At 48.9% G+C, this 17,805-nt stretch overlaps 1 protein-coding gene across 6 annotated transcripts in view; it reads left to right on the top strand.

Annotated features, from left to right (window-relative positions):
• Positions 1-16,896, top strand: part of ANKRD11 (ankyrin repeat domain 11) — a 224,883-nt gene extending 207,987 nt beyond the window's left edge. For 5 of the 6 annotated variants that reach the window (XM_036012409.1, XM_028502159.2, XM_036012408.1 and 2 more), the window contains 5 exons: positions 45-6,649; positions 10,924-11,022; positions 11,108-11,251; positions 13,516-13,608; positions 15,932-16,896. In XM_036012409.1, the coding sequence (XP_035868302.1) occupies positions 45-6,649; positions 10,924-11,022; positions 11,108-11,251; positions 13,516-13,608; positions 15,932-16,117 (7,127 nt within the window). In that variant the 3' untranslated portion in view covers positions 16,118-16,896. Of the gene's footprint in view, positions 1-44; positions 6,650-10,923; positions 11,023-11,107; positions 11,252-13,515; positions 13,609-13,799; positions 13,962-15,931 lie in introns of all 6 variants that reach the window. The other variant, XM_036012410.1, reaches the window with a different exon arrangement.
• The last annotated feature ends 909 nt before the right edge of the window (positions 16,897-17,805 follow it).

Here is a 17,805-nt window from a genome sequence, read left to right as displayed (position 1 = left end):
TATTTTGAACCTGCCTCTGATATGTTTTTCCTTGTTTCCAACAGAGAGCTCAGAGGAGGAAGATGCCCCATCATTCGCACCTTCTAGTTCAGTTGATGGAAATAACACAGACTCTGAGTTTGAAAAAGGCCTAAAGCATAAGGCTAAGAATCCAGAGCCACAGAAAACTGTGACCCCTGTCAAGGACGAGTATGAATTTGACGAGGATGACGAGCAGGACAGAGTCCCTCCAGTGGATGACAAACACTTATTGAAAAAGGAGTACAGAAAAGAGACTAAATCAAATAGTTTTATTTCTATACCCAAAATGGAAGTGAAAAGTTACACTAAAAATAACACGATTGCACCAAAGAAAGCGGCTCATCGCATTTTGTCAGACACCTCAGATGAGGAGGACATTAGTGTCACTGTGGGGACAGGAGAGAAGCTGAGACTCTCAGCACATGCAATATTGCCCAGTAATAAAACACGAGAGCCTTCTAATTCCAAGCAGCAGAAGGAAAAAAATAAAGTGAAAAAGAAGCGAAAGAAAGAAACAAAGGGCAAAGAAGTGCGATTTGGGAAAAGGAGTGACAAGTTCTGTTCCTCTGAGTCAGAAAGCGAGTCCTCAGAGAGTGGAGAGGACGACGGGGACTCAGTGGGGAGCTCTGGCTGCCTCAAGGAGTCCCCACTGGTGCTGAAGGACCCCTCCCTGTTCAGCTCCCTGTCTGCCTCCTCCACCTCATCTCATGGGAGCTCTGCCACCCAGAAGCATAACCCCAGCCACACAGACCAGCATGCCAAGCACTGGCGGACAGACAATTGGAAAACCATTTCTTCTCCTGCCTGGTCAGAGGTCAGCTCCTTATCAGACTCCACAAGAACAAGACTGACCAGTGAGTCTGACTGCTCCTCCGAGGGCTCCAGTGTGGAGTCACTGAAACCAGTAAGGAAGAGGCAGGAGCATAGGAAGCGGGGCAGCCTGCAGAGCGCTCTGTCAGAAAAGAAGAGCTCCTTCCACCCCAGTGTGGATGGCGCCATTCCCAAGCTAGACAAGGAGGGGAAAGTGGTCAAGAAACATAAAACAAAACATAAACACAAAAACAAGGAGAAAGGGCTGTGTTCAGTCAGTCAAGAACTCAAATTGAAAAGTTTCACTTACGAATATGAGGACTCCAAGCAAAGGTCAGATAAAGCTATACTCTTAGACAATGACATATCCACTGAAAACAAGTTAAAAGTATTAAAGCACGATAGAGACCACTTTAAGAAAGAGGAGAAACTTAGCAAAATGAAGTCAGAAGAAAAAGAATGGCTCTTTAAAGATGACATAATAAAGGTCTCCAAAGATGAAAAGTCACTCAAGAGAATCAAAGACACAAACAAAGACATAAGCCGGTCTTTCAGAGAAGAGAAGGACCGTTCAAATAAAGCAGAAAAGGAGAAATCAGTGAAAGAAAAGTCTCCAAAAGAAGAAAAACTGAGACTATACAAAGAAGAAAGAAAGAAAAAATCCAAGGACAGGCCCTCAAAATTAGAGAAAAAGAATGATTTTAAAGAAGACAAAATTTCAAAAGAGAAGGAAAAAACTTTCAAAGACGATAAAGAAAAACCCAAAAAAGAAAAAATTTACAGGGAAGATTCTGCTTTTGATGAATACTGTAACAAAAGTCAGTTTCTGGAGAATGAAGACACCAAATTTAGCCTTTCTGATGATCAGCAAGATCGATGGTTTTCTGACTTGTCTGATTCGTCCTTTGATTTCAAAGGGGAGGATAGTTGGGATTCTCCAGTGACAGACTATAGGGACATTAAAAATGATTCTGTGGCTAGACTGATTTTGGAAACGGTGAAAGAGGACAGTAAAGAAAAGAAGCGGGAAAACAAAAGCCGGGAGAAACGAGACTACAGTGAAAAACGAAGTGAGAAAGATGCTTTCTTTAGAAAGAAAGAAAGGGACTATCTGGATAAAAACTCTGAGAAGAGAAAAGACCAAATCGAAAAGCATAAAAATATACCCAGCTATCTTTCAGAAAAGGACAAAAAGAGAAGAGAGTCCGCTGAAGGTGGACGAGACAGAAAGGACAGGGATCTGAGTGACATCTGCAGGGACAGGAAGGACACTCTGGAGAGTGCCAAGGAGCGGAAAGATGGCAGAGTGAAGGCTGAGGAGGCATACAGGGAGGACCTAAAGGAGTATGGCTGCGAAAGCGTATTCAAGGACAGGTCTGACTGTGACTTTGGGAAGAGTCTGGAGCCTTGGGAAAGGCATCATCCAGTGAGAGAGAAGGAGAAGAAAGATGGCCTTGAGAAGGAGAAGAAGGAAAAAATAAAACTAGAAAAATACAAAGATAAGTCCAGTGACAAAGATAAAAATGAAAAATCTATCCTTGAAAAATGTCAGAAGGACAAAGAATTTGATAAATGTTTTAAAGAGAAAAAAGATACTAAAGAAAAACATAAGGATATACATAGCAAAGAAAAGGAGAGAAAAACATCTCTTGACCAAATTAAAGAAAAAAAGGAGAAGAGTTTCCCTGGAATTATCTCAGAAGACTTCTCTGAAAAAAAAGATGAAAAAAGGAGTAAAGAGAAAAGCTGGTATATTGCAGATATATTCACAGATGAAAGTGAAGATGAAAAAGATTATACAGCAAGCGGATTCAAAATTGGAGAGGCCAGTGAAGTGCAGAGGGCAGACAGCCTCCAGGAAAAAGATGACGGGAGGGAGCCATACCCCTCAGACAGACACCGGAAGCACTCTGCTGACAGGCAGCACTTGGAGAAGCAGAAAGAGAAAGAACTCAAAGAAAAGAAAAAGGAAAAAGGAGCCATGGAAGGGGGGAAAGACAAGAAAGAAAAGGTCTTTGAAAAGCACAAAGAGAAGAAGGATAAAGAATCTACAGAAAAATGTAAGGACAGGAAAGACCGAACTTCAGTTGATTCTACTCAGGAAAAGAAAAACAAACAGAAGCCCCCCGAGAAGGTGGAAAAGAAGCCCTCTGCCGAAGACAAGGCCAAGAGCAGGCATAGGGAGAGACCAGACAAGGAGCACTGCAGAGAGAGGAAGATGTCAAAAAGTGCCGAGGTGGAGAAGAGCCTTCTGGAAAAGTTGGAGGAAGAAGCTCTGCATGAGTACAGGGAAGACTCCAACGACAAGATCAGTGAGGTGTCCTCCGACAGTTTCACGGACCGAGGGCAGGACCCAGGACTGAGTTCCCTCCTGGAGGTGTCTTTCACAGAGCCTCCAGAGGAGAGGATCAAGGAGAACTGCCCACAGGAGAAGCTGAAGGAGAAAGAAAGGCACAGGCACTCTTCATCCTCATCCAAGAAAAGCCATGATCGAGAGCGAGTCAAGAAAGACAAGTCCGATAAAAAAGAAAAGAGTGATGACTACAAGGACATTGGCAGCAGGAAGGACTCTAGCCAGTATGAAAAGGATTTCTTGGATGCTGATGCTTATGGTATTTCTTACAGTACAAAAACTGACATAGAAGATGAATTAGATAAAACCACTGAATTGTTTTCAACTGAAAAGAAGGATAAAAATGATTCTGAAAGGGAGCCTTCCAAGAAAATAGAAAAAGAACTAAAGCCTTATGGATCTAGTGCCATCAACATCCTAAAAGAGAGAAAGAGACGAGAGAAGCACCGAGAGAAGTGGAGAGATGAGAAGGAGAGACATAGGGACAAGCATGGTGACGGGCTCCTGAGACATCACAAGGATGAGCACAAGCCAGCAGCCAAAGACAAGGACAGTCCTCCAAGTTCCTTTAAAGATAAGTCCAAGGATGAAAGCCTGAAACTCACTGAGACCAAACTGAAGGAGAAATTTAAGGAAAACCTAGAGAAAGAAAAAGGTGACTCTGTAAAGATCAGCAATGGAAACGATAAGTTACCGCTGTCCAAAGACCCGGGTAAGAAAGATGTCAGGCCCAGAGAGAAACTTCTGGGAGATGGTGATCTGATGATGACCAGCTTCGAGAGAATGCTCTCCCAGAAAGACCTGGAGATTGAGGAGCGCCACAAACGGCACAAAGAAAGAATGAAACAGATGGAGAAGATGAGGCACAGGTCTGGAGACCCTAAGCTCAAGGAGAGGATAAAGCCAGGCGAGGATGTGCGGAAGAAGAGTCTGGATGTTCCTCCAAAGAAGCCGCTGGGGCTGGATCCTGTCCTTAAAGACAAAAAACTCAAGGAGTCTGCTCCTGCCCCACCAGCCCCTGAGAATAAGCCCCACCCAGGACCAGGTGTGGACGCCAGAGACTGGTTGGCGGGACCTCATATGAAAGAGGTCTTGCCTGCTTCCCCCAGACCTGACCAGAACCGGCCCACTGGGGTGCCCACCCCTGCATCTGTGGTGTCTGGCCCCAGCTACGAGGAGGCGATGCACACACCCAGGACCCCATCCTGCAGCGCTGATGACTATTCTGACCTGTTTGACTGCACAGATACCCCACCTGTCTCCAGCACGGCCGCCAGTGCCTGCTCCCCCTCCTTCTTTGATAGATTTTCTGTCGCAGCAAGTGGGATTTCAGAGACCCCAAGCCAGACTCCTACTAGGCCTCTGTGCACAAACCTTTATCGTTCAGTCTCTGTTGATATCAGGAGGACTCCTGAAGAAGAATTCGGCATTGGGGACAAGCTGTTCAGACAGCAGAGTGTCCCTACTGCATCCAGTTATGACTCGCCAGGGCAGCACTTGGAGGACAAGGGCCCTGTGCCCCCAGGTCCTCCAGAAAAGTTTGCCTGCTTGTCCCCGGGGTATTACTCCCCAGACTATGGCATCTCCTCCCCTAAGGTGGACACTCTGCACTGCCCACCCACAGCTGTGGTCACCACCACCCCTTCCCCAGAGGGTGCCTTCTCTGGTTTACAAGCAAAGTCCCCCACCTCACACAGAGATGAGCTGTTGGCCCCGTCCATGGAGGGGGCCCTTCCCCCTGACTTGGGCATTCCCCTAGATGCCACAGAGGACCAGCAGGCCACCGCTGCCATCATCCCCCCAGAGCCCAGCTACTTGGAGTCCCTGGATGAGGGCCCCTTCAGCACGGTAATCACAGAGGAGCCAGTTGAGTGGGCCCATCCCACTGCCTCGGAGCAGGGGCTCTCTCCCAGCCTAATTAGGAGTGCCCCTGAAAACCCTGTCAGCTGGTCAGTGGGGTCAGACCTTATGCTTAAGTCTCCACAGAGATTCCCAGAGTCCCCAAAACATTTCTGCCCCACTGAGTCCCTTCACCCTGCTGCCCCTGGACCCTTTGGCACCACAGAGCCCCCTTATCCAGTCTCCTCTGTCTCATATCCTCTGTCGGTCCCTGAGCCAGGACTTGAGGAAGTCAAAGATGCCTCGGTGGAAACAGTCCCAGCCACCATCTCCACTGCGGAAGAACCAGCCCCTTTCACCCCTTCCTCCAGGCTGGAATCTTTCTTCAGTAGCTGCAAGTCACTTCCTGAAGCACCTCCTGATGTGCCCCCAGAGCCTGTGTGTATGACCACTGTGGCTCAGGTGGAGGCTCTGGGGCCCCTGGAAAATACCTTCCTGGAAAATGGCCATAGTCTGTCTGCTCTTGGCCAGGTAGAGCCAGTGCCCTGGCCTGATGCTTTCCCCAACTCTGAGGACGACCTGGACCTGGGGCCTTTCTCATTGCCAGAGCTTCCTCTACAAACTAAAGATGTTTCTGATGTTGAAACAGAACCCATAGAAGAGAATCCTCTTGTTCCTCCAGAAAGTATGCCTGCAGGGGCTCCCGTGGTCCTGAATGGTGGGGATGTGGCTGCACCAGCTGCGGAAGAACAGCTCCTGCTGCCTCCTGACCAGGCAGCTACCCGCCCTGCCGAGCCTGAGCCCTCAGAGGGGCCAAAGCCAGACATGATTCTGGAAGCTACAGTGGAAGCAGAGGCTATATCGGAGGGGAGGGCCCCTGAGGCCTCCGACTCCAGCCTGGGGCTCACACCAACCACCCCAGAGCAGCGTCCGCCAGGTAGTGGAGATGAGGCAGAGGGCCCAGACCCCTTGGCAACATCCCACAGCACACCTGAGCCCTCTGAGGATGGCCCTGCACAGACACAGGTGATGAACGGGGCTGGCCCCCATGACAGTGCTGGGCTTGAGGGGCCTCCAGGAAGCATCCAGCCTGAAACTACAGAATCAGACCCCAGACCCACAGCTGAAGCCCCAAAGGCCCCCAAAGTGGAGGAGATCCCCCAGCGCATGACCAGGAACCGGGCTCAGATGTTGGCCAACCAGAACAAGCAGAGTTCACCTCCTTCTGAGAAGGAGCCTGTTCCTGCTCCCACCGCCAGAGTGAAGGGTAGAGGCTCCGAGGAGGAGGACCCCCAGGCCCAGCACCCACGCAAACGCCGTTTCCAGCGCTCCAGCCAGCAGCTACAGCAGCAGATGAACACGTCCACGCAGCAGACACGGGAGGTGATCCAGCAGACGCTGGCCGCTATCGTCGATGCCATAAAGCTGGATGATATTGAGCCCTACCACAGTGACAGATCCAACCCATACTTTGAATACTTACAGATCAGGAAGAAGATCGAGGAGAAGCGGAAGATACTCTGCTACATTACCCCGCAGGCACCCCAGTGCTATGCTGAGTACGTCACCTACACAGGCTCCTACCTCCTAGACGGCAAACCGCTCAGCAAGCTGCACATCCCTGTGGTGAGTGCCAAGGTGGGACCCCAGCCTGTGAGGGTGCCAGTCAACCAGGGTCAGAACCCTGTTTGCTGTGGGTCTGATTGCAAATGCCAAACCATTGGGATGCGAGAGCTTGGGGTGGGTATGGTGCCATTGTGGGACCACCCTCCAACATGGAGGTTCATGTTGACAGCCCCATTTACTTTCCTCTGTCATTCATCATTTTTCCTATGTCAGCTCCCCATCCAGTGCCTGACCGGGTTACTGAGTGCCTGTGCCCTCTTGACTATCACCGGTTCCTTCTCGGCTGTGGCCATGCCCTGAAGGCCTCCATCTGCTGCTTAGTCCCTGGCTTCCCCATGTCCTCCTTACCTGGGGCTGGCTGACCAAAGCCCCCGCCTCCACGCTGGGCACACTTGCACGGCAGTCCCCTCTCATGTAACTCAGTGTCTTCTCTCAAGTCCCCCTTTTTTTGCACAAAGAAGTTCTTGGTTTATTAATCCTCTCATGAAAAATCTGCACAATCACCACAGTCACTGAAGAAGCTTGACTCATTTTTACCAGCATTGACCTTCATAGTTCCTGACTTTCCTCATTATGTTCTTGCATTCCTTTCTGTTGTCTTGAGGTCTCATACAGTCCATGTCTTGCCAGTCTATGTTTGGGTTCATTTTTCTTTGCATAATCCAAGGAATTATAAGTCATGCCACAGCCAACAGTTGTCTTACCACCACCAAAATGGGTTCTGCATGCAGATACAAAGATGGCATCTGGTGTGGTCTTGTATATTTTGGCTAACTTTTCCTGAATTTGTCTTAGGTACTATTGCCTTCCCAGGGTAAAGGATGTCAACGTCCATTTGTTTCTGCTGAAGTAATCTGTTGTTGATGAACTTCCCCGTCTGGATAGTTAACTGGCATTCATGATGGCAGGGGATCTCCAAGCAGCCAAGGAGGAAAAGCTCCTCTCAACTCATTTTAACAGCCAAGGCTTCAGTGGGGACGTACTGTCAGCCTCTAACCTCAGCCCCTCACCCTTGAACCCCACTCTGCTCCTCTTGTCCTGGTTTCCAGTGGCTCCCTGTTACTGACCTGAGGCCAGGCCTCAGCGCTCATCACATCGGAGCCCTGAGTGACCCTAGCACCTGTGCCACTTCCTCAAAGCACATCTTAGGCTTCCAGGCTTCTCTATCCAGGAGGCCTGTCTTCAACTAGCACCTCACCTGTCTCTCAGCATTGTTCCCAGGGCCTCCATCTCCTGTTATCCCTCCCTCCCCTTTCCCTTGTGGCTCATTATCCACCTCAACCTAATGACCGTGTCTGTGCAGATAAGACATAACTAATCCACACTGTGCACACCACCTTCCACCATCAGCCTCATGCCCGTGTCTGGGCAGTCAGCAAATCTAACTGTAAGGGGCTCTGCAGGTCAGCCCTCCCACATCGCTGCTTGTCCTACTGCACCCTCTTGCCCAGGCTGGCCCTGCTTCCCCTTGGCCATTGGAGTCTGTTCTCAGTACAGCAAGCAAAGAGATCCTTTTACAGTGGAGCCAGACCTCTGCCCACCTCTGTCCTCCTTCTTAGCCCCCAAGGACCCCAGCCCATTGTGCTCCCCAGGGGTCACCTGTTCACACAGTGTGCAGTGGACTTGCTTTATTTCTTTAACCATTCCAATCCCTTGAAGAAAAGCTAGAACTTCTGTTTGATTTGTCTATTAAGCCCAGAATGGGTCTCATTCACAGCTGTTGAACGCTGATCAGGATGAGCCAACTCCCCGGGGCCTGGGAAAGGCTTGGGCATGCAGCCCACGCAGCCAGTCTTGGAGGGAACTTCTTGTCCCAAAGGATGGTTATGTTGGATGCATGTGTTCTGCTCTCAGTCCTGGTGTTCCAGAAGTCAGTATATCTGCTGGCTGTCTATCAAGCAGAAAGCTCAGCTAATTAGGAGTGACAGCCAGTGTCTTCTGAACAAGAGGGAGTAACTGAGAGTTAGGTTCAGTGGCTGAGGCATAGGGGTGCAACCTCCAGAGCCACCACCCTTCCTGCCTAGCTCAGTGATTTGTTGCCAGGGAGCACGGCTAGCTTTGAACCCAGTGAGACATCATCAGCATCACTCTCCCTTCTGGTGCCCTAATCCCACGCTGCTCTAGGGAGGGGAGACTAAGGCAGCCCTGCCTTTGTCTAGCCTGGGAAGATCCTTCCTTGTGTGGCTTCCTCTGGGTCACTAGATTCAGAAAAATCTGGCCCAAGATTTGTTGTATGGTTGAGACTTTTTATTTTGTGATTGTTTGGAATTTTTAAATGTATTTTTAGACAGAGGGGAAGAGAGGGAGAGAAACATAAATGTGTGGTTGCCTCTCACATGCCACGGGCCCCTACTGAGGACCTGGCCCACAACCTAGGCATGTTCCTGACTCGGAATCAAACTGGCAACTCTGGTTCGCAGGCCGGCACTCAGTCTACTGAGCCATACCAGACAGGGCTGCTGTTTAAATTTTAGTTATCAAAATTAAAGAGTACCATGACCACCATATAAAGTTCAGAAAATTAAGTAGTAAAGGTCACTTAACCCACTCATACTACCCAGGGTTCACTTGTCAGTGGTCTGTGTATCTGTACTTCTGTTTTATCAGATTCATGTCTTTCTAGATGTTTTATTTCCTGTCACCACATAAGTGAGCACCCAGGCTGTTCAGTGAGGGCAAGCAGAAGTCAAGCATTCCTGGATTTCTCACCAGGCCAGAGGCTTGGTGCTTTCTCTGGAAGATCCACAAGTGGCTTATACCCATGTGTGCCACTGTATTTGTGCCTCCCCACCTGGTACCACCTGTGGGGAAGCACACCAGGGCCCCGTGGGGCTGAGTCCTTTGAGGCAAAGGGGTTGGAACAGGGCCCCGTGGGCAACATGTGCCACTGAAGAGACCAGCTTAATGTTCTAACATCTTATTTTGAGCTAATTTTAGACAGACAGTGTTAAAAGCAGAGTGTATGCATGCCCTTCACGGGGCCCCAGGATGTTGCATCTCCTCCTGGGTCACCCACCCCTCACCTTCCTTGAAAGGCATGGTTTGGTGACACTTTGGAGGAATATTGATTAGGTGTTTGGTCTGACATTCAGGACTGGACTAATGGACACATTTTTGGTGAAAATGCACTGATGTGATATGAGGTCTTATCTTGTGCCCACTGATTTTAGTCTCCTTAATGGGAGGCTTAAGTCTGTAGCACTTACTCCTGTGTTGTTGGCCCAATGCTGATTCTGTTTCCCTCTCTATGTGTTTAATAATTGGAATTCTCCTGTAGCCCAGCATAAATCACTATCACTTAGTGTGCGGATCATTCCAGCCTTGGCCTTTAGGAACTCCTTTAAGTTGCTCCATCTTTCTGAGCACACTCTTACTTTATAGTCCCACAACATGTTCCAGCTGAGCCCTGACGACGTTAGAAAACCACGTGGTCCTTTCTAGTGGCAGTGGTGTTTAGAAACCACGTTCTAGGTGCAAGATGTGCTCACTGTCCTGGGTGACTTGGCCAGGGGAGGTGTGTTACCCCACGTTCCTCCATCTGGTCTACATTGAAATCTTGACTGCAACCTGTGCTTGCATCTTCCTTCTTTGAGAGAGACTTGGTGCTTCTTACTTGCAATGTGTTTACTGGCCTGTTCACTCTCAGTGTACATGTCTTGTTTCACAAGCACTGGTCCACCCATGAAACGCCTACACTGGTTAGAAGATGACACTTGTGGGTGGTGGTTCTGGTCTTTTCCCTCATGATGTCTTTTCCAAAGTGACCCAGGTGAGTGCTCTCTTCCCCTGTGAGCCCCAGTAGGATGGTCAGGCTCTGTTGCCGTGTGTTCCACATTGGTGCCTGTTTCCCTTTTGGTGTCAGGGTTTATTTTGGGGGACATGAAACCTCATTATTAAAGGAAACAGCCCTGCATCCTTCTCCTCTCCCCTGCCCTCTGCTTGCTCCTCTACCATCTTTGTCATTTCTTCTGGCACAAAGAGTAGCAGTATAGGTACTCTGTACTTTGCTTTTTATACTTAACACCGTCTCTGGAACCCAGTCTCCCTCATTCTTTTTAATAGCTCTGTAGTGCTCCTTTTGGGGCCAGGATCCATGCCATAGTTCCTTTGCCTGCTCTCGTGTACACGCATCTAGCTGTTTCCAGGGAATTAGCTGGTGCAGCTTGCATTTAATGTGACCAGAGGTGTGCCTTCAGGACAGATTTGGTCAGTGTTGTTGGTGGAGGTTCCCAACCCCCACTAACCCCCCTCCCTCTCACTGTTTGTGACTGCAGATTGCACCCCCTCCCTCCCTGGCGGAGCCCCTGAAGGAACTTTTCAAGCAGCAGGAGGCCGTGAGGGGGAAGCTGCGCCTGCAGCACAGCATTGAGCGGGTAAGAAGAGGTCTCAGATTGGGGGTGCGGGCTCAGGATCTGTCTTGCTCTGTTAGGATTGGCTCATGTGGTTTCTTTCCTCCAGGAAAAATTGATCGTATCCTGTGAACAGGAGATCCTGCGGGTGCACTGCCGGGCGGCGAGGACTATCGCGAACCAGGCAGTGCCATTCAGTGCCTGCACCATGCTGCTGGACTCAGAGGTCTACAACATGCCTCTGGAAAGCCAGGTCAGTGGTGGCCAAGGCTGTGCACTTAGCTTGTCTCCCAAGAAGAGCTGGGCCTTCCAAGCTTTGGCTATACACAGACAGGAGTAGGGAACACCCACATCCCACAGACTCTATGCTGATCACGTGAGCAGACCTGCCTCCTGGACAGGAGAGGCAAGGGTGATCAGTCGTACATGTAATGCTGATGTCATGAGATGCCACATGGGCTCTTCTAGACCCCAGTCCAGGGTCTTTAGGAGCTCAGGCTCTCAGATTACTGGATTAGGCTGGGCCTCAGTTTCAGTCACTTGAAAAGTTATTTAAATTTCCCTCTAAAACAAACATAGATTAGAATGAGCAGCACCCAGAGCTGCTGCATAAATAGCCTTCTGCAGTGAAGGCCCCATGGGAGACTATCTTGCTGAGGACAGTGGTGGCCTTGCACCACCATGGTGACAGTGTCAACAGGCCTCGAAGCCAAGGGCCAAGAGGTATGGGACCCTGGGGCTGCTTAGCACAGCAGTAGTTCCCTCTCCAGCACCCCCATGAGCACATGGGCCCCAGGGTCCTGCTAGAACTTACCCGATGGTCTAGTGCAGTCTGGGCAATAGAGCCCAGAGCATTGCCCCTCTGTCCTTCACAGCGGCGCTGCCTTGTCTGCCCCAGCCGGTCATTCTAGCTCTCCTCGCCCCCAGTGTTTGATTTGTCCCGTGTGGTCACACCCTTTGCTTTTCCCATCCAACCTGTCCTGTCACTGAACATTTGGGCATGGGTGCCCCGCCCCCATGGGTCTCCCCATGTCTATCTGCTGGGGTATAATACACTGTAAAGTGGCTCCGCCTTGTGGCAACCCCCAGCTTTAGGAGTTTTCAGCTGCCTCTTGACCTGTCCATGGATATGGCTACGATTTAAAATGCAGAGTGCACTTTCATGTCCTCCATTCTCCATCCTGAGCCTGGCTATTTCTCCTACCTCCTGCTGCCCACCATACTCAAGCCTGGCCTTCTGAGGCTGGCTGTCCTAGGTTTTATTCCTCAATGTATTCTCTTCCCCAGCAGCCACTGTGAATTGTTTAGAAATAGCCCAGTGTGTATCATTCTGGGCCTGCCCTCTGCCTCTTGGGTTTTTCCTGCTGTCCCCCTCACTGTTCAGGCCTTGATGCCAAGTCCCCTACTGACAGATGCCCCCACTGGTCCCCTGGCTGGCATGAACTGCTGCTGTGTTGGGACCATATGAACCCCTGGGGTTCTGAACAATATTCCCAGATTGGCTGTGACTGTGTGGTAACACATTGGTTCCATGGGTTTTAGTTAAGTATTTTTATTAGTGCAGTAAGGACTTTTCATTCACTTAATATACAGTCTTTAAGGATATATCTTTAAAAGTGTCCCTATCTAACATACTACATGTCACAAGTTTTTCTGAAAGCAAAACATTTGTCAACAAACTAAAAACATTGGGTTGGGGATCAAGTGGTTACTTCAGGGTTAGGTGTTTGGAAGTTATATGTCTAAAAGAAAAAAGACAAGGAGTCTACTGAGCTTTAAGGGATTTTATCTGCATGCCTTCTGAATGTCAAAGGGAGGCCCTAGGCTCAGCCACCAGCTCATCAGTCAAACATGTGCCTCTGGCTTTCACATGTTCTAAGCATGCTGACCACCCAAAATCTGGGGAGAACCAGAGAGCAGGAGTCTGAAAACTACCTGCTCCACTGTCTCCTGGTCCCTCCCAAGGCATCCCTGTTTATAAGCCATAGTTCATCGCAGGCAAAGATGCTGCTGTATTTGAGGACAGTGACATCAAGTTAGCACTCCTACAGAATGAAACCAGGAAGCTGGCCCTCAGCCACCTCAAGCCTTCTAGACATCCTTTACAAAGAGAAAAAATGAACTTTCAGTGTTCACAAACAGAGGATGTTAAAACAGATGCCATCGCCTACATGTGGCCTCCAGAAGCAGTGTAGGCCAGAGTTTGAGGGCTTCCCCATTGTTTGCTCCATGGGCATTGTAACAGACATGCAGAAAGCCCTTGTTGGGGGTCCCAAGTCACCCCCAGGGCAGCTCTACCACAGGTAGCATCCAGACAGCCCCGTGGCCTCCTAGGTATATTATGAAAGCCATGTGGGAAGGAAGGAGACCAGGGGTCCTTGAGCATGATTATAATGTGTCGATAAGGAATGAGGCTGCAGCTTTTATTCTTCACTTAGTAAGGAGGGATTTGAAGCACTTGCAGTTTGCTTTTTCCCTTGTTTCCCATCAAACACCCATATTTAATTTCTTCTCCAGGGTGATGAGAACAAGTCTGTGCGAGATCGATTCAACGCCCGCCAGTTCATCTCCTGGCTCCAGGATGTGGATGACAAGTACGATCGCATGAAGGTGAGTGCTCTGTACTCTCCCCAGACTGTGCCTGGGCTGGGAGCCCCCAGGAGTCTACTGGGGTTGGGGGAGGCTGCTGCTGGGTCCCATGTTTGGAGGTGACTGTTTCAGACTCTTTCTGAACCCAGCTGATACTTTCAGGGTCTTCACACCCCCTGTTGTCTCCATAGAGTATCTTCCCTCCTGTCCAGGTGTGCGGGAGCAGCTCCTGTCACCAACTGGCAGTCAGACCTCTGTGGGACCCCACCTTGAGCTCTCCTCAAAGGTCACAGCATACATCCATCACCACTGCTCTGGACGTGCTGACCAGTGCAGCAAGCCAGAGGATAGGTGGGAGATAGAAAGCTTAGCAAGTAAGAAGCAAATCCTCATCTTCAGTTCCTAGAGTTGCACATGGGGTCACTCATAAGAACCAGGTGTAAAACTTGCCAACAACAATGTGCCAGTTAACAATTCACACACAAGTCAGCATAGCCCCAGGCAGCTCTGTGAGGCAGGGCTGTGCCTACTTCTCTTCTCACTGAGAGCTACAGAGCTTATGAGCAGGGAAATCCAAAACTCCCTCATCCCAATCCTGTGATACTTGTACTTGGACAGTAAGACAGTGTTTCCTGGATGCCAGCTGTACCCATGTCCCTTACCTCAGCAACCCATGACCATGGTGCCATAGCAGTGTACACAGGTGCCGCATGGAGTGGACATATAGCCCAGAGCAGAGAACAGTGAGCCCATGGGACATTTCAGGCCCCAGCATCTTGTCACAGTGCAAGTGCGGGTACAGGTACAGCTGAGGTGAGGCCCAGCTCCAGGGCGGTGGTGCAGAGTCACACCATTGCTCTCTGGACCACCAGCCAGGCTTGAAGAGAGCCACAGGGAAGATTTTCCTACAGAAAGAGAAATAATTTTTAACCACATTAAAATTAGACTTTATACATTAAAAATGCCATGTTAAGTCCAATTTCCTGAATATTGAAAAGGACTTAATAAGAAAAAAGGTGATAGAAACATAAAATTAGAGAAGAACACAGAGGCAGTGCAGGAAAGATAAAGCAGCCACACCTTCATGAGGCCGTGTTCTGTGTGACCATTCATTTCAGAGCCACGTGTTACAGTAGATCCTGTTTAGAAGACAGACTGCCAGCCTCCCCACATGTTCCTGCAGCTGGGGACAAGTGCCGTTTGGTAGTTTTGTAGGGTAAACAGTGTCAAATTTCACAGTGTTTTGGCCACTTAGCTCACTTTAATCATTTAAAACTCAGGGATATTTAAAAAAAAAATTCAATGGGACCACCCAATAAAATGGAAACCCATCGATACTTCTATGAATAAATGGAGTGTGGGAACATCTGAAGATTGAAATACTGGAAAACATTTTAAATTAAGCACACGTGGCCTCACCTGTGATGGTGTCTGAGCTGCGTAATGAAGAGGGTCCGTCCTGAGGTTCTGACGCATCCCAGCACACAAGCGTGAAGACCGTTGAGAGATGCGGCTGTAGCACGCGGTGGCTATTTCCAGAAGACTAAAGATAGAGGAAGAATTTTATTCCACACACCATCAACACACTTAGAAAAACATTATTAATTATGCATTGTGATATTCCCACCCAAATATCTACTTGTGTGCACATCTACGAAAATAAGATTATGTTGTTGTTCAGTCACCATAATGCTGAACTGGGAATCCAGTGTGGTCTGAGTCCCCTTTGTTGCAAGAATGTGTCCCTCCCCAGACCCACATGTGCTCTGTCTGGTTCTGTCCCGTTTCAGTGACCCAGTGAGCCATCGTTTCACTTTTTAACTTTGCACCTACTTAGTATGATTTGGTACCTATTTAATAATATAGTCCTGAACACTAAACACTTCAAATCCTAAATAACCTTTTTTTAAAAATTAAGTGTACTTTTAAAAGACATAATTTCTTTTATAAATGCAAATGAAATGAGTATTACTACCTGTATATAAGGTAATTGTAAAACAAAAAATTAGTTGCGAATTCTGTTAGATGATGTTTTGAAGCCCATGGAGGGTGGGGGCACAGAGCAGGGTTAGACTCCTCATGTGGCTAGTGAGACCATTCACAGGGCAGGATGAGGCCAGGGGGCAGTCACATGGTCTGTGTGATGGTGCTGTGGGCCATGCACAGGGACAGGCCATCCTGCAGCCAGAGCTTGGCGAGGGTCCTCAGCCCCTTCCTCCCAGGGGGTATTGCAGCAGGGTGAGTGAGCAGTGAGGGCCTGCACTTAGTCCTCTTGCTTGGGCACCATAGTGGGTGGACCATGGTCTTGCCTTCACTTCCCTCACCTGCTGTGCTTTCCACGCAGACATGTCTCCTGATGCGGCAGCAGCATGAGGCTGCAGCCCTCAATGCTGTGCAGAGGATGGAGTGGCAGCTAAAGGTCCAGGAGCTGGACCCCGCTGGACACAAGTCCCTGTGTGTGAATGAGGTGCCCTCTTTCTACGTGCCCATGGTAGATGTCAATGATGACTTTGTGCTTCTGCCAGCCTGATGCACACGGGATAGCTGCACAGGACACAAGCAAGGGCCACATGGGTCAGCCCAGCGCTGCTGCTGAGTCCAGACAGTGGAAGGAGACCTTGTCCCTCACGTAGGAACAACCAGGGAAAAACCTGCACTTTGCCCCCTGGAGAATGGCTCTTTTATACCAGCTGTCAAGGGAGGACAAGGAGACCTCGGGGACAGACATGGCGGCCTTGTGGTCTGTTTTCCAGCCAGCTGCACGGGCATTTCAGGAGCTGCAGAACGGATTGTGTTTTTTAAAAGTTCTTGTTCCATTCTGATCAACTAAAGGAAATAAAATTACGGCATCCACTCCTCACAGACTGTGACCGTCAAGTCAGAGCAGGGGGAGTGCCGTCCTGGCGGCAGCCCTGTTGCCATGGAGCTGCTGACAGCCTGGGGCCTCAGACTGGGGCTGGGACACTGTGCCGCCCGCCTGACTGCCACAGAGGGACACAGAGCCAGGACTCTCCGGTTGTGTTTTTAATGGAGTCAAATCCACGTGGTTTGTATATTTTTTCCTTTAATCTTGGGCATTTTGTTTCTCTTTCTGAGAACATAACTTGAAACACTACAGAGCCAATAATCATATAAAAAGTGTACCCGTAAACGCTGTACAGTTTTATACACATTCACAATGTACTTTTGCTGCCTTCTAGATAATTTATTTTGCAACACATTACTGCACAGTTGTAAATAACTTATGTACTGTAACATCACTTCAGTTATGTGTAAAGAAATAAATAAATTAATTAAATGCTCTTTGTACATGGCAGTCCCCTCCCTGGGAGGGGCCAGTGTACAGGACTGTGAGATTAGGGGTCACTCCACTGGAAAACTCTATTGTCTTAAACTTTATTTCTCCTAAATGATTAGCTTTTAATTTTGAAACAAATTATACAGTTGACCCTTGAACAACGTAGTCAAAAATCTGAGTATAACTTTTGACTCCCTCAAAACTTAACTACTAATAGACTGCTATTGACCAGAAGCCTTATAGGTAACATAGTTGATTAACACATACTTTGTGTGCTATGTGTATTATATACTGTATTCTTACAATAAAGCTAGAGAAAAGAAAACTTATAAGAAAACCATAAGGAAAAGATAATATATTTATAACATTTATTGGGGGAAGTGCACATATAAGCGGACCCATGCAGTTCAAACCCATGTTGTCAAGGGTCAAATGTATTTCCCCTCCTTTCCTGCTTTACTGGGAACTGAAGTGCTATCCTCTGCTGCCCCAGGAGCTGCTCAGCTCGCAATACGGAGGAGCTAGCTTGGGAGGCCTGGAGTCTGAGCCATCAGCTCCTGCAAAATGCTGAGGAGACTGAGGGCATGGGAACGTAGAGAGGAGCAGCCTCTGGCTGCCAAAAACAAAACAGGATGCCTGTGTCATCTCTCCTGAGGTACCTATTAGAAGTAGGAAGGAAACAGTCACTTGCTGTGGGAGCAGCAGCTTCTCTGGGCATTGTGGCCTTGAAGGGACCACTGTCCAGGCCTGGCCAGCTCTCACTTCCTAGTCCTGCCCACTCCCTGTGGTGGGAGAGCTTCCACTTGGGGCTGATTCTGCACTGCTAACAGTTTCTCCAGGGATGCAGCAGCTTGTGTGGGGTCCCCACTTTAAGAACCCCGGTAGCAGAAAACCAGCTCTAGGAACAAGAGTTGGAGGTC

This window comes from Phyllostomus discolor, chromosome 12 (assembly GCF_004126475.2).
Source record: "Phyllostomus discolor isolate MPI-MPIP mPhyDis1 chromosome 12, mPhyDis1.pri.v3, whole genome shotgun sequence".
NCBI lineage: Eukaryota > Metazoa > Chordata > Mammalia > Chiroptera > Phyllostomidae > Phyllostomus > Phyllostomus discolor.
Note: the sequence above shows the minus strand (reverse complement) of the source record. Positions and strands in the feature narration are given on the sequence as shown.